General features: G+C 40.8%; 1 protein-coding gene across 1 annotated transcript in view; it reads left to right on the forward strand.

Annotated features, from left to right (window-relative positions):
• TBC1D22A (TBC1 domain family member 22A) overlaps positions 1 to 17,466 on the forward strand; it is a 731,641-nt gene that overhangs the window by 156,426 nt on the left and 557,749 nt on the right. Inside the window, exon 5 of the mRNA XM_088455938.1 lies at positions 6,022 to 6,092. Coding sequence (XP_088312064.1) covers positions 6,022 to 6,092 — 71 coding nt within the window. The remainder of the gene's footprint in view (positions 1 to 6,021; positions 6,093 to 17,466) is intronic.

A 17,466-nucleotide genomic window follows, 5' to 3' on the forward strand; every position in this document is an offset into this window, starting at 1 on the left:
CCTGCCTCAGCCGCCAGCACTACCCCAACCGCTGCCTGCCTCAAGCTGTTTTTATAAGCAGTGTATGTGCAAGCAGTGTGTAGTGGTCTGATGTGATGTGGGGAAGCATATGGGTGCTAAAAAGCATAAATTGTGATGGGACCCAGAAATGGTGAAGTAGGACCCCATTTTTTTTTTAGTGAGGGGTTCCTGGGACCCACATTTTTTTTTTGCTCAGTGCGATCACTCCACTCCTCTTTTGGGACTTCTGCACATGTGCGGTCTACTGACCACACGTGCAGTGGCCAGACAGAGGAGACTGTATTGTAGAGACAGAAGGGGTATGCTGGGGAATAACTTTGTATGGATGAAATTTATACAACGTATCTTAGCAGGAATTTACCATAGATAATTCAAAGCAACAATTATTAACCATTGCCCTAAAATTCCAGAGTAACATAAAAACAGTAAATTGTTCCGATACATTCATCCCTGAAGAATCAAACATTTTCATGCGTAAGGTACGGTAAGTAAAAAAAAAAGGAGGAGGATTATCTCCTCTTACGAGTAACTGCTTGTTCAGGTCAGGAGAAGGTAAATATTGGGAGTGGATAGCTATAATCTCCTCTGAAATATGCATTTATGCATTTGAAGTATGTGCTGGTCAACTTTATGAAGCTTTAATTATTCAAGGCTCAATTTCAATACTATTGGGAAACATAAGCTTTCAGGTGCGGCTAGCCTTCCTAATTTATCATATGGCAGAGGTTCCCATACCTGGTCCTTAAGGCACCCGAACGATTCAGGTTGTAAGGCTATCCATGGTTGAGCACAGATTGTTAAATCAAAAGACTGGTTACCTGTGCCCAAGCATGGTTATTCTTAATACCTGGACCATTAGTGTGCCTTGAGGACTGTGTTTGGGAACATCTGTCATAAGGCAACAGTCTTGGTTGCTCTGAATATTTTGTTCTCTTAGGCTAAATCATATACTTTTAAATTATTATCTGCTTATCAGCGCCTTAATTTTGGGAAGGTAACCATATGCTTTGGTACCCCCTGTATTCATTACTTTCCATCTTTTTTAAAATGCGATTTCTATGGTTTTAGACCTAGTGCAGAGACATTGCTGGTCTTAGTGTAACAATTATTTCTGTTCTAGGATTGACCAATTCACTTAACAAAAGTTGCATTTGTACACGGGTCTATTCACTGCCAGAGTTTGGACAAGTGTTAGGACTCACAAATGTCTAAATTGGTCTTCCTTCACACATATTCTGCTTAGATCTTTAGTCTCCTTTGTGACGCCTCTCCCTGTGGTAGAGATTGGATGGAATAAAACCTATTTATAGGCTTTTACAGCGCATTGCTATAAAGATATGCAATCTACATTCACATGTGACAGACATATTATAAATCTGCGGGACCTACAAATAATATTTATATGCTCTATAATGTCTTGTTAGAAGAAATATACAATTGTATGCCATCATAAACGGTCAAATGGAATGAGCTTTATGTTGACAACTGTTTGGGCAGTAAACTGAGCATGTGACATATGGTACTATTGGGTGACCTTTAAACTTCTGAATATCTTATTTGGTAGGCTTTATGGTCACCATACCCATCCCATTTTCCATGGGAATTGCTGACCAGTGCTAGATTAACTGTACTGTACATGGTGCTGTCATTAGTGAGTGGTATATATTTACATGCTTTTAAAGCCAAATAACACATATTATTTATTATACATACATAAAGAATAGTATTATTATATATTATTATGTATTTGGAAAAAAAGAGCATGTTAGTAGGCTGTTATTTATTGAATATGATTTTTTGGAGGTTGAATGTTATTTATATGCAGCACTTTCAGTGTGGTTAATGCTGTATGAACAGCTCTGGCACAATTTATACTTGAGCTAGAGAAATTGTCATTTAGTATCTGCAGCCTGGGAACAGGGCCTGACTGACTTGTTTATTGTAACATTAGTGATCTTGAACCTGTGTTCTTTGGTTCAAAGCCCTTGAGGCAGTGATCAGGATTGAGCTTTCTTTATGGCACTCTAAAGGTGCATACCCACTAGCAAATAGTGGAAGGACCGTACGATTACAACATTGTAATTGTACAGTCGTTCCTCTTCCCGTGCAGTCCCTACACTGAACGATATGTCGTTCAGTGTAGGCACCCTCCCTCATCCCTGAACATGGTCAATATGTTGTTAACGGCAGATTGACCAGCATGTTCAGATGATGATAGATGTCAAAAACGACCAGCGGGAGCGCGCATCGCTGGTCGGTTTTGATATTTTAATGCCCGATTTTTGAACGGTTAATGAAAGATAACTGTATCGTTATCGATCAATCGCTCATTTTAAACGGCTAGCATATACCCGCCTTTAGGATGGGCATTATTGAACCAATGTAATATTTGACACAACACAAAATGACTATGTACTGTAATTGCTAATTTTACAGGATAATGTTCATTTTTGTTAAGGACTTTAAGTTCTGTTTTTAGTTGATGACCAATGACTATGGCACACAATGTAAGAAATTTCAAATGAAAAAGTTTATTTATACAAGCATGTAGGTAAAGAAAATAAGTGTTGTTGCTAGTAAACAAGCATAGAACCATAATCATAAATAAGAGTAATTCATACAATGCACTGTAAAATATGTTGCCATATAGCAGCTGTGAAAAAAAAAAAATATTGCCTGTAATGCCATTTAGTATATAACAGGCAATATGATAGTTTTTTCCTTTTTAGTATAAACAGCACTTCTGCCATATTGAGCTCAGTCGTTTCACGTCTTAATCCATCTTACAGAACTTTCATGATATTTAATGCGTTTAGAAACTCTCACAGATAAGATTGGAAATATTCTCTTCTTGTAATTGAAGCAATTTTATGTATCTTTCGGCCGATGTATTAGAATCTTTGTAGTGTCTAAATATGTTGCTGGAAATGAAAAGCAGTTATAGAAGCAAAATAAGCAGTGCTTTGTCATAAACACTTTAGAATATTGACTTAAACAGCAGGCAAAGTAGTGATTTAAGGGGAAACATACTTCTTGCCAAAAACTTCATGAATTATGTATGGTTAATGTTATTATGTCCTTGCACCTCTGCCAGTAGATAATGCAGTGACCTTTCTGGTCATTATTTAGATGAACTTGGGGATCTGCTTTGAATATTGTATCTTAATTTTTGGTGTTATTGAAACCATATTAAAGTAACATGTATCCGTACTATAAACTTTTTTGAGGCAATATTATGTATTGCCAATTCAGGTATAATGACCATAGTTATCAACATAATTAATCAGTGGGGTTTAATATTCTTATTTCTAATTTACAAATACAAGAGAGCAGCTGAAAAATGAAGTAACAGTAACACCGCCAAACTTCAAGGAAACAAAAGTGTGAGAGGGACCCTTAGAAGGAGGAATGACTAGGGATGATCTTACTTGATTAAGTAGATACTACTGTACATGTTATCAATTTTGGCCGAGTGTACTTTAATAGAATTAAAATGTAGCTTAAAGTTTTTCATTGTGTTTTGCCAGTCTGTTCATAACACAAAGACTAGAATAGGTTGCACTAATAGTTGGAAATGTGAAATAAGTAGAAATTTTGGGATAAACTGTATAATTTACCAGTATTTTAATATTGGACTTAAAAAGTTGGCAGCACAATTTATGATGCTTGGTAAATTTGTTTAGTGTCATAGTTTGTTTTTCATCTATGAATTTTCAGGATCAGCCACTAGTGGTGTGAAACAGGGAATCTGTATGTAATGCCGGCTGTTGGGATGCTTCCTGTTGTCAAAATACCGTCAGCGGCATTCCGATGGTTGGTATCCCGATGGGTCGGGTAAGTATACTTACCCTCCCCCCTTCTTCCCCTAACCCTTGTTGTAGCCTAACACTAACCCTCCCCAGCTTGAACCCTAACCTCCCCATTCATGCCTAAACCTAAGTCTCCACTCTTTGTGCCTAAACCTAATCCTTCCCCTTAGTGCCTAACCCTAACCACCCCCAGTGGTGCCTAACCCTCACCTCCCCCCAAAACCAAATGCTAACACGCTATGCTACCTAAACCTAACCCTCTTCCCACCCACCCCCCTCGGCTAAGAGCTGAGGGTGCCCCAGACTTACCTCGTTCAAGGTGGCATCCTCCTAGATTCCAGCGTCAGGACTAAGATAGGCGTCGGTATTTAAACGCCTATCTTACGTCCCTTGTCGGGCTTCCCCTGTCAGTTTCGAAGTCGCCGGTCTCATAATTACAGATATGCATGGTTGGGGTTTAGTATGTTTTGACGACAGCTAGAATGTGGATGTGGTCATAACACATTCTTGTTTCCTGGGATATTTGAATTTGGCCATCAAGAGACACTCTAGTCCTATAAGGAATTTAAGGATGCTGTGTTACTGGAGTGCAGACTTGCATCATCCTGGGGATAAATTATATCCAGTTAAGCTGTTTTCGTGTACTTAGTTTATAATGTATAAATTAATATTAAATTGTGGAAATGGAATACATTATGAAGATGTGTGTATACGTGATGGCAACTAAATGGGCTACTAAAGATTGACTGCAATTACCAACAGATGAGCATTTTATTTACACCCTCCAATCAGTTTGACAGTTTCCATGATCGTTTTGTGGAGAAGACGCGAACACAGAAAAAATGTCTGTATTCACCTGTTTGCAGAGTTGAACGCGTCTCTAGATGTGACTAATTTGCTACTAGTCATCGCCAATCGTTAGTACTTGCACCTTCACTATACTAGGTTTCAAAGATACCCTTACAAAAAAGTCATTTTTTTGTTGCGGTCCAGCTCTGCATAACCCTCATTGAACCTATATGAGAACTTTTGCAGTCCAGCTCCACCTCTTTGGTTGCAAGGTTAGAATCAAATGAAATTACTGTAGAACTTGCTCGTACTTACATGTGCACTTTGCTGGAGCATGCACAGTACAAATTCACGCAAATAACTCTGCGAAAAGGTGTATGTTTAATTTTGTATCATCCCCAGTATACACATACCAGATCTGGCTACAACAGTGCACCAAGCCATGGCTAAATTTGGGTACACCCGGTCAGCTGCCTGTGAGCTGCATACACACTGTGCAGACATAGCACAGTGTGTACAGGCTTCTACGGGGTTGGGCAGTCGGCCCGATAAATATTAAATAGCACCTGAAATTCGACCAACCAATACTGGCCTTTGCAGGAGCGTTATGCGCTGTTTATCAGCTAATGCTCCTGCATCGGGACAGCGTAAACACCTATACAATCCAAAGGCCATTCTCTCGATATCGAAAGAACGGCCCAACGATTGTATAGGTGTGTCCCTAGCTTAACACATTTCATCACTATTACTTTGTCAGAGGGGTTAACCCCTCTGACCAAGTCATGGTGCTAAAAGGCATTTGGGAGTACTGTAGCTTGTCATATTGCCAGTCCCAGGGGAGACAAAGAGACAACATCTTAGGTAAAATGTATTGTATTGCATAAATAGATGCTTCTTGGGTTTATTGCAAAGGATTGTAAGTTTCTATTGTAAATATTATTTTTTTTTACCTGCTCAACCTGTGTTGTCTTAACACACTTATACACACTTGCCGATGATTGGAGCGACAGCAGGGGGTAGCGTGATTCATGCTGCATTCGAGAGGAAGGCATCGCTAGCTATATCCTCAGATCTTTCTGCATGTACAAAAGATCTGAGAATGCGACGGACAACCCGCTGGATCGCCCGTCGGAATCTGCCAAATCGCTCAAGATATCGTCTAGTGTGTAGGGGCCTTATGATATTTTTGTTACAATTTTCTCTTGGTGATTTAATTTAGACAATTGTGTAAGGCATACAAAAATGTTTGTGTTTGAATAATTTACAAAATATATATTGTAAACCCAATGCTTTTTGAAATGAAGATCATGTATCTTTATGTTTTATTTGAACAGAGATCTAAGATTGTTGCATTTGATTTGGAAACACCTTTAGTTACAACTGTATACTTTTTTTCTTCCAGATGAGTTGAGAAAGTTGAGTTGGTCGGGCATTCCCAAACCTGTCAGATCTATAACATGGAAACTACTTTCGGTAAGTCAATCCTAATTTACGATCACTATATTTTGTGTATCAGAGTGAGACCAAAGATGTACAAAATTATGCTTTTCATGATTTTGTATTCCCAGGGTGGATTTAAAATTGTTTTAAGATGAGTTATTTTATTAAAAGATATGCAAGAGGAAGTGTCAGAATTGTTTAGAAAAATGTATTCATTGTCAGTTTTGATTTTTTTTATTATCAATGTTTTTAACTAGTGTCTTTTTATCTGCCAGTTTTAAACAGCTGTACAATTTTTGATTGATTCACTTAGACCGTTCACTCTGGAGAATGTTTGAAACTTATCACTGGATCTCCATGCATTTAACCTCTGTTTAACATTCTTAGCTGTGCATATGAGTGGTTAGTGCTGCTATTTTTTCCTCTTTGCCAGAGAAAAATGCTTTAGACAGCTTTCTTTTTTTGGCATAAAATCAAGTGCAAAACAAAGTGTTGACATCAGATTGAGACTAATTTCCAATGTGAAAACACTTTTTACCCATGCTAATGAATAGAAACCTAATTTTTAAAACCTAGCGTAAACATCTTGTTCCATAATTATTGTTCCCATTTGTTTATTTGTCAATTTCTTGTGCATCAAGTTAAGGTCAATGTATTATTTTTAGCACTATTAATATGTGAAACATATGTAGTATTATAGTAAGTAATGGACAACACAGATGGTGTAATGGTTATCATTACTGCCTCACAGAACTGAGGTTGTGGGTTTGATTCCCACTACGGCCCTAACTGTGTTGAGTTTGTATGTTCTCCCTGTGCTTGCAGGGGTTTCCTCCAGGTACTCCGGTTTCCTCCCACACTTCAAAAATATACCGGAAGGTTCATTGCCTCCCAGCAAAATTAACCCTAGTGTGTGTGTGTGAGCATGTGGTAGGGAATATAGATTGTAAGCTCCACTGGGGCAGGGACTGATGTGAATGACCAAATATACTCTGTACAGCGCTGCGGAATATGTGTGCGCTATATAAATAACTGGTAATAATAATAATATATGGGCTGTCAATAATAAGTTTTTTTTAGTGTCTAATGTGTCCTTTCTTTCATGCAGTCACACGTTTTAAAAACTATACACTGGCTTAAACCATAAGCAGTGGACATAGACTAGCTATTGCAACATATTGTTCTGTCAGACATTTTGTGTAGTATTACGACTATTATTTGGTGGTTTTATTACTCTATTGTTTTCTTTTTCTGTATTTTGCTCTTAAACAAGACGAGGAAGATTAGCTACACAATTTAATGTGTACTTGATATTCCAAAGTTTTATTATACTAACTTTATCAGGGGCCCCTTCTCCAGGGGTATTTTAATGCCCAAAGGGGCCCATATGCAGTGGGCCCCCTTCTCTGAGCAGCGCCATCACCCACTCCCACCCCTCAGCCGCACATCTTATTTTGTGCTCTGGAACTCTGGTCCCTCCTCCGCTGGAAGGCAAGTATAACCTGAGTGCAGAGTGTGCAGGTCAGCCCCCCTGGACCCAGGGGCAGTGTTCGCAAATACATGCTACAGCGCGTATTTTACCCAGTGTCGGGCACTGGGGACTCACTTTTAGAAAGTTCCCGGGTCCCCGGAGGTGCGCTGTGCTGTGGCCAATCCCTGACAGCTGGCTGCAGCACAGTGTGTCCCCCTGAGAAGGACACAACGCTGTCTGTTAGAGCAGCCAATAAGAGTCAGATAGACTCTCATTGGCTGCTGCTGTGGAAAGCCGTGCTGGGATCAAGTGTCTGATCCCAGCATCGGCACAGCATCTGTGCCTGGCGCTGGGACAGTGTGTTTGTTCGCAGCGCCGGGTAAGCCACTGTGGCGGGTACCTGGCGAAGGGACCGCCTGGTCCTTTCCACCAGTGTCGGCGGTAAAGTGGCGGCAGGCGACGCTTGGCTTCGGGCACAAGCTGAGCGGAGCTCGCTGCCCGGAAGCCAAGTAGCGGCGGCGATTGTTTGGCAGCGGCTCGCGGTCCAGCAGCCAATATGAGGTAGACGCGATGAGCCAATCGCGGCTCACCATGTCATAGCCCCGCCCACTCGCGACGTCTTAAATAGACGCCGCTGAGCAGGAACGTTCAGTCTGGCGGTGGAGGGGAGGAGTGAAGACCTCCCGAAGACAAGTGATGAGAAGAGCAACGCGGCAACAGTTCCAGCGAAGAAGGAAGAGGCGGCGCCGCTGGCTAGGACGGGCCTGCGGCAGAAGAATGAAGCTGGGGACCGAAGAGAACTGCGGGGGTGGAAAGGAAAAGAGCTATCGAAGCTCCCCCCGCACCCGCTTCTACCGTACGGGTCGGCGGCCTTGGGCCACCATTATTTACCCCTCCCTAGACCACCAGGGTTGTCGGGCACTAGACCCGTGGGATAAATGCAGGCAATAGGCCTGTGGGTGTATAGGTGGGCAAAAGGCCTGGGCTACTTAGGGGGTAAGGCCCAATTGAAGGTGTGAGTGACCTGGGCATTAGGCCCAGGTCACTAATAGGTGGGCCAATACTGGGGGCAATGCATAGGGGGTAAACTACGGGGGGCAATGCATAGGGGGTAATCTACTTGGGGCAATGCATAGGGGGGATTACTACTGGGAGCAATGCATAGGGGGATTACTACTGGGGGCAATGCATAGGGGGACTACTAGGGGTAATATAGGGAGGATTACTACTGGGGGCAATGCATAGGGGGACTAATAGGGGTAATGCGTAGGGGGATTACTACTAGGGGTATTGCATAGGGGGATTACTACTGGGGGCAATGCATAGAGCATTAATGTGCAGTATAATTTGTAAAGGCCGGGCATGGCTGTGTGGCATCATTTGTAAGGGCTATTACTGCATGGCATAATGTGTAAAGACTAGGCATTAATGTGCGGCATAATGTTTAAAAACCGGGCAAGGCTGTGGCAAAATGTGTAAAGACAGGGCACTGCTGTGTGGCATAATGTGTAAAGGGCATTAATGTGTGGCATAATGTGTAAAGGCCGGGCTTGGCTGTGTGGCATAATTTGTAAGGGGTTAGGGGAGGTCTGAGAGGCATATGGGGAGCTCTAAAGCATACATTATGATGGGACCCAGAAATGGTCAGGTAGGACCCCATTTTTTTTCTTTTAAAGTGGAGGGTCCCTGGGACCCACATATTTTGTCACTCACCGCGATCACTGCAGGGGCCTGTGTGTACTAATACCATTATAAATATGCCAATGCACAATAAAGGTGCTTAACAGATAGTATTAACATAATGCCAGTGGCGGATCTAGACTTTACTTTTAGGGGGAGCAGTTTAAGAATTAATACTGACTTCTCCCCTCTCTATTCATTACTCCTCCCACTTACAGATCTGCCCATCCCATTTTCAACAAATTCTGAAAAAAATAAAACCGAATATTCGTTAACAAGAAAAATATTATTTTTAATAATATTATGCACCAGATACAGCCTCCAGTAATAACATACTCCAGCCCCCCCAATAATATGCTCCACACCCCCTCCCCATAATATAATATGCTCCAGACCCCCATTGTAATATACTCCACACACTCCAGCCCCCCTGCCCAGCCCCCACAGTAATAATATGCTCCAGCCCTCCCAATAATATGCTCCAGACCCCCTCCCCACAAAACTATATATTAAAATGCCCCAGACCCCATTCATCCTCACATGACATAATAATATGCTCAACCAGACCCCCTTGTAATAATATGCTCCACACACCAATGACCAGTTGTTGTTGTCTCTCACCCACATTTGCACTGCACCAGACCAACCCCTCCATAATAATATGTTTCACTCACACAGTCAGTGACACTCTACAAAAAAGGAACAGGATCCACGTGCTCTAGTCTGCATTCGGCCAGCAACCACCGCACCCCAGCATACTACGTTGTTGAAGATATTGCCAGTAGACTGACCCTTCAGCATCCTCAGAGTCCTACTGCGCATGTCTGAAATCTCTGACCTTGCGAATAGCAGGCAAAGGAGGGGGGGCTACGGAGACAACCGGCAACTCAATGAGGTAAGTTTGGGGAGGAGACAGGGGAGGGCGCAGGACACTAAGCTGTGCCGGCAGCCCAGCAGCAGCTTCGCAGGCAGTAGCGATGTGTGAGTAATTCGCTAGCGCTGCACGCCTGTGTGGCTGCATTGTCAGACACTGACATTGTCAATAAGTCGACGGGGCTTCGGGCTTTGTGTACAGGGGGCGAACGCCCTTATCACCCCCCCTTCCCCCCCCTGGATCTGCCACTGCATAATGCAGATGTTTATATTTAAAAAAAAATACAGAAACCATGGACATACTGTAATTCAGAGGTTTAGATGCATGGCATACAAAAAGCATGAAGATAATACAAAGATGCTGCAGCCTTTTGGATCATAAATTGTAAGGATTACTCATCCTACAGTACCCACAAATATTGAGGTGAGGCAGCCATTTTAGGCTTTAGGATTACACTGGGCTGAATAGACAACACATGGAATTGACACATAATGGAGGAGATAAAAATACTAGGCAAGATCCTTGCAAAATCATGAGAACCATACATTGTTTATTCTACAAAATAGAGTAGCACATGAGGCAGACATGTTGGGTGCTCTACATTGGTTACAACCTGTGATAAGCAATACATGGATATAAAACAAGCAAAGATAAAATGGTCAGTGACTAACAAGCAGAGCTGTAACTACAGTTTTTGGTGTCCTGGGCCACAAAGAGCATTGGTGCATCCCCCCCCCCTCTCCAATTTTTAAAATAGGGACCTAAGATGCATGGCCTCATGGGGAAGAGGCATGACAAATCTGATTCGTCCCATACGATGATGACTGGGTACCACTGTAATCCCTTTGTACCACTATTATCCAGGTGTCACTGCTAGATACAGTGTGAATAAAATGGGTGCAGTGCTTATACTATCCAGTATAACTCACCAGCTCTAGATGTAGGAGAGCGCTGGTGAAGCTGCACTTGCAGCAGGATTTGTCCATCAGAACTGTCATGCACAAGCCTGGAGCCGGCAGTGTAGATCACCAACTGAAGGTATAGAAAAAGTGCTACTTGGAGTGTACATGCCGCCAATATTAGTGGTTGGGAGGTCAGTGTATGTACCGAGCGCAGGCAGCTGAACTCACTGGCAAACGTACTCGAGTCGTGCTGGCAGCACCTGGTTCGGAAACCAGTGGCTGTGCTCAGGGCTGCCAATGCTAATTGTGGGACCCAGTATACATATAAAGGCAAGGCACTCTTTTTATTTATTTTTTATACATATTTATTCATTCTCTCTCTCTCTCTCTCTCTCTCTCTCTCTCTCTCATATTTCACATTCATGCACTTAACTTGAGAGCTCCTTGACATTCAGCTACTTCATCCTTTATTTTAAATCACACATTTCTTAGCAGTCATACCCACGTCTTGGAGATACCTGCGCACTGAGAGTGGGTTGGGTTATTGCGAGCTGCGGTATAGAGAATAACAGCTGACTCTATTATAGCACGGATAAATAAAATTCAATTCTATACTGCGCTCAGCTCTGTTTGTTCTAATAGTAAGATCTATTCCAAACTTAAACGTTCTAGTTGGTGTATAATATTGTGGGGAGATGTTCAGTATATGACAACTTGATGCTATAATACGATATTGTTGTAATAGGATGTGTAATATGCTATCCCTGGTGGATCATGGTGAGGTAGTGGGAAAAGAAATTAGGTGGAAATTGTGGTAATATTTAAGATAATATTAATAACACAGGTACTAATCTAACTGATATCAATAATCGATAAATAAACTGTAGTAGTGGATAAAAAGAAAAACTATTTACTGGTACACAAATAAATGGCAAAGTAGCAAAAAATGAATGCTCAAAAATATGTAATTCAAGCGTTCTCTGAAAACTCACCTCTTCAAACAAACTTATCAGATTCCAGGACCGCCCACCTAACCTTTTATAGCTCCCTATCTAACTCTCTTCTTATAGTAAACACCTATCACGTCTTCTCTTTCTTCAATTTAACATCCTCCTAACCCTAGGCCAACTTTCCAGTGTGATTGGATTATACAGCCCACCAAGAACATCTGCAATCGGGCTGGACATTTTGCAATATGTACAGTAGCACCTCTCCTTGTGTATCAACACCTATTTCCCTATAGATTGTAAGCTTGCGAGCAGGGCCCTCTTACCCTTATGAATGTATGTATGTACAGTCAGGTCCATAAATATTGGGACATTGACAGAATTTTCATATTTTGGCCTCTATTCACCACCATAATGGTTTTGAAAGGAAACAAAGAATATGTGCTTTAACTGCAGACTTTCAGATTTAATTTGAGGGTAATTACATCCAAATCAGGTGAACGGTGTATGAATTACAATGGTTTCTATATGTGCCTCCCACTTTTTAAGGGGCCAAAAGTAATGGGACTATCAACTCAAAAGCTATTTCATGGACAGGTGTGGGTTATTCCCTCATTATTTCATTATCAATTAAGCAGGTAAAAGGTCTGGAGTTGATTCTAGGTGTGACATTTGCATTTAGAATCAGTTGCTGTCGACTCTCAATATGAGATCCAAAGAGCTGTCACTATCAGTGAAGCAAGCCATCATTAGGCTGAAAAATTAAAACAAACCCATTAGAGAGATAGCAGAAACATTAGGTGTGGCCAAATCAACTGTTTGGAACATTCTTAAAAAGAAAAAACACACCGGAGAGCTCAGCAACACCAAAAGACCCAGAAGACCACGGAAAACAACTGTGGTGGATGACAAAAGAATTATTTCCCTGGTGAAGAAAAACCCGTTCACAACAGTTGGCCAAATCAAGAACACTCTCCAGGAGGTAGGTGTATATGTGTCAAAGTCAACAATCAAGAGAAGACTTCACAAGAGTGAATATAGAGGGTTCACCACAAGATGTAAACCATAGGTGAGCCACAAAACCAGGAAGACCAGATTAGAGTTTGCCAAACAACATCTAAAAAAGCCATTACAGTTCTAGAACATCATCCTATGGACAGATGAGACAAAGATCAACTTGTACCAGAGTGATGGGAAGAGAAGAGTATGGAGAAGAAAAGGAACTGCTCATGATCCAAAACATACCACCTCATCAGCGAAGCATGGTGGTGGTAGTGTCATGGCGTGGGCATGTATGGCTGCCAATGGAACTGGTTCCCTTGTATTTATTGATGATGTGACTACTGACAAAAGCAGCAGAATGAATTCTGAAGTGTTTCCGGCAATATTATATGCTCATATTCAGTCAAATGCTTCAGAACTTATTGGACGGTGCTTCACAGTGCAGATGGACAATGACCCGAAGCATACTGCAAAAGCAACCAAAGAGTTTTTTAAAGCTAAAAAGTGGAATGTTATGCAATGGCCAAGTCAATCCCCTGACCTGAATCTGTTTGAGCATGCATCTCACTTGATGAAGACAAAACTGAAGGGAAAATGCCCCAAGAACAAGCTGGAACTGAAGACATTTGCAGTAGAGGCCTGGCAGAGCATCAGCAGGGATGAAACCCAGCATCTGGTGATGTCTATGCTTTCCAGACTTCAGGCTGTAATTGCCTTGCAACAAAGTATTAAAAAGTGAAAGCTAGATTTAGGATTGTTTAGTTTGTCCCATTACTTTTAGCCCCTTAAAAAGTGGTAGGCACATATAGAAACTGTTGTAATTCCTACACCGTTCACCTGATTTGGATGTAATTACCCTCAAATTAAATCTGAAAGTCTGCAGTTAAAGCACATCTTGTTTGTTTCATTTCAAAGCCATTGTGGTGGTGAATAGAGGCCAAAATATGAAAATTCCCAATATTTATGGACCTGACTGTATGTATGTCTTTTACAACCCAGTATAATGTTAATGTTGATTCAAATTGTAAAGCGCAATGGAATTTGCTGCGCTATATAAGAAACTGTTAATAAATAAATATACTGAACATCTCCCCACATTATTATACACCTACTAGAACGTTTAAGTTTGGAATAGATCTTAATACTAGAACAAATAGAACTGAGCGCAGTATATAATTTCATTTTATATACCCACGACTTGAACCACATGAGAATATGTGCACCTTCACAGTTACAAACTCCTTTATTTAACCCAGACATTTCTCAAAACTGTCATACCCTGGACTCAAACCCAACACATTTTAATTGTTGTCAGAATTCACAGGAGTTCCATGTGTAAGGTCTCTAACATTCCGAACATTACTAATAATTGTGTATATAAAATTAATTGAGTGCCATCTGCCGACCCCTCCCCCAGCCTCTTTCTCCTCCCTTTCAGTCCCCAGCAAATGGAAGCACTGACTGGCATTGCACATCATATGTGTCACACGTTCATATTAACTCTAGTGGATAACTTGTTCTTGCATTACACTGGCAGTGTGAATGCTGCATTTTAAGAATGTCAATCCAAGGATATATCTATCGATTTATCGATATAGAAAGATAGATAGATATAGAGAGAGAGAGGTAAGGTGAATATGGTTTTACCATTTGTTCTATTTGCTTCATCATGTGTTTGATAGTTGTGTTGTAAGGATTGTAGTAGTGATCCGTGATGTTTGTATCACTCTTTTTACCTCAGTTCAATAAGGTCAACACAGTGCAGGTTGACCATCACTGTATGTCCTGTTATATGCATCTTCAAGGACCACAACTTTTTTGTTACCCCAGATTTACAAAAATTTTAAAGAGTTTATAAGCTTAGAATTTTGCTAAATGTCAGAGAGTGAGACAAATTAAATTTTCTGGGTTTATTAATGCGCAACTTTAACACCTGTTGAAAATAAAAGTTTGTGAGACTACAGAGTTTCTGCAATAACTGAGTCAGTGTACAAGTTTTATCTAACCAAATTATAGATTGCCGAATTAGCACATTTCAAAAGTGAGAGAAGTTTCCAATACTTAAGTTTCAGGGGCCTATGTATCAAAGCTGGGGGGGGGGAGAGAAAATTGTAACAAATTTCCAACCAATCAGCTCTTAGCTATCATTTTTCAAACCTGCAAAATGTAAATTGTAAGCTGATTGGTTAGTACTTTTATCTCTCACAATTTTAGCTCTCTCCCAGCTTTGATACATAGGCCCCCAACTCTTTCACATAAGGTGTAATTTAAAGTTTAAAGTGAAACTTTGCAAACAATAGGATATATACTTTTTGTTAAGGTTCAGTAAGAGTGAAGGAATGCTTTTATAGTGAATATAATCAAAGTAATGGGTTACTGATCATTATTAAATGAAGTCATGTGTCAATGCAGAGATATTTAAAATTTTATGATGAAATGCTTATGCAGGTTTTAGTCTGTCCTTAAGTTTATGAGCTACAAGGTTTTCCTACACTTACAGTGATCTTTGCTTGTCCAGAAAGCATGAAAGGAGTTGTAATTTAAATGATAGCACATATAAAATGACAAGCACTTATTTAAATTAAATGAGGAGCTAGCTAAGGTTTAGTAAGGTATCATTATAGGGTAAGTCATGGATCAATAAATATAACATTTTTGATCTTTTAAAATGTTGCAAAATGTCAATAGAAAGACAATTTTAGCAGAACAAAAAAACGTTTTATTACTTTTTTAAACAACTTCTTTTTCAGAAACCTAAAGTTTCATCTACTTGCAGCTATTTCTTTTTTATTTTTTTAGGAGCATTGACTTAAAAAGTAAATGCAATTATTATATTAATGTAGAATTTAGTTTTAGTGCAAGTTGTAGCTGGTAGCACTGTACAGTTTTCATAATAATTAATAATAAGACAAATTAAACCAGCATTGTTGTGGACAATGGTTTACTGTGCTAATTTACCTTTCTCTGAATGGCAGAACAGCTCTGATTAGTAACAATTGGATGATAAAACTGTATACAACGTTGCTCTCTTCAAACAATAGGTATAATTCTCTCTTGACAGCAATGTACTTTACAGCAGAGTTTTTTTTCTCATCCTTCAAATATTTACATGCAACTTTTTCCCTCAACTAGTACAGGATACCAAGCAACCCACCACTGTGTGAAAGGAAAAAAAAAAAGTTAATACTGAATGAAACAAAACTAGTAATCTGGGGGTACCATGGAGTCACCAGTCTACCAGAAAGTTTCTGTATATAAATATGAGATTGTAAATTGTTTTAATATTTGGATGATAAAATGCATCAGCAGTAGCAAAACATTTCCTTTATACATTGTGTGGCACACACACCTTCAATATGACACACTTATGATTTATGGGTTAACTGTGTGTTTTATGTGTCAAGATGGCAGACCATTTTCATGCAAATAAGTTAACGTCTACTTGAGGATTCCTTAAGGTGGGCATACACGCTACAATTATTGGGGCGACCCGCCCGATAGCCGCTGTTTGTCCCAACTATTGTAGCGTGTGTGCGGGCGACCAAGGGGTAAATATTGCTCGGTCGGGCATGCCGGATCGACCAACAGGCCCGTCAAGTGCGATATTTGTGAGTTAAAATGTCGGCCGCATCACGTAGTGTGTGCCCAGCCACGGCCGACAGACAGACATTTCCTGTGTTCCTTCCTATGGAAAGAACAGGGAAATGCCTTCTTCCCCGGGGGCGGAGCGCAGATATCTCAGTGTATGCCGCCGACATCTGCGGGCTGACGGGCATTTTATCTGGCCGTATATGCCCAGCATAACACTGATCTCAAAACTTCCAGCACTCTATCAGATTTGCCATCTGATCTAGCATCAATCGTCCCCCCCATAGGAAATACAAACCTTTCAAATTACTGCCACAGCTCTAGCCTGATTGATAGGTGTTAATCCCATGTTTTTGTTTTCTTCCTGAGCTTCTACCTTCTTTATATAAAGTGGATTAGCCCAGGTGCTATTTTGGACTTGCAATTCCAGCTTGCACTTTGGTAACAATGAGGAAATGTAAAACTTCTAAAGCAGTGATTTTCAACCTTTTTCAACTCGAGGCACACTACGCAAGATTTTAAAATTGCAAAGGCACAGCAGCTGACGATGCACCGTGCGCGACCTATGCAAAAACATACAAATTGGCTCTCACATAAAAAAACACACCCATTGACCTCCACAGGAATAAAACACATACAATGGCCCCAAAGAAATAACACACACATACATTGGCCCCCACATAAAAAACATAACATTGGCACCCACAGAATAAAAATAACATAGACCCCCACAGAAACAAACAAAAAAAACAAAACACATTGCTTCCCACAAAATCAAATCATACTGGCTACCACATGAAAAATGAACTTACATTTTTCTAGACTTACCTGTCTGTTATCGGCTGCAGGTTCTCACGGTGCAGAGCTGCCAGCAGTGGCTGACTGGTCGCGGCGGCTAGGAGGAAAGGGCTGGCTGTGGCCGCAGGAGGGAGAGATGCACTGG

This window comes from Taudactylus pleione, unplaced genomic scaffold, assembly GCF_031769625.1.
Source record: "Taudactylus pleione unplaced genomic scaffold, aTauple2 ptg000041l, whole genome shotgun sequence".
Classification (NCBI taxonomy): domain Eukaryota; kingdom Metazoa; phylum Chordata; class Amphibia; order Anura; family Myobatrachidae; genus Taudactylus; species Taudactylus pleione.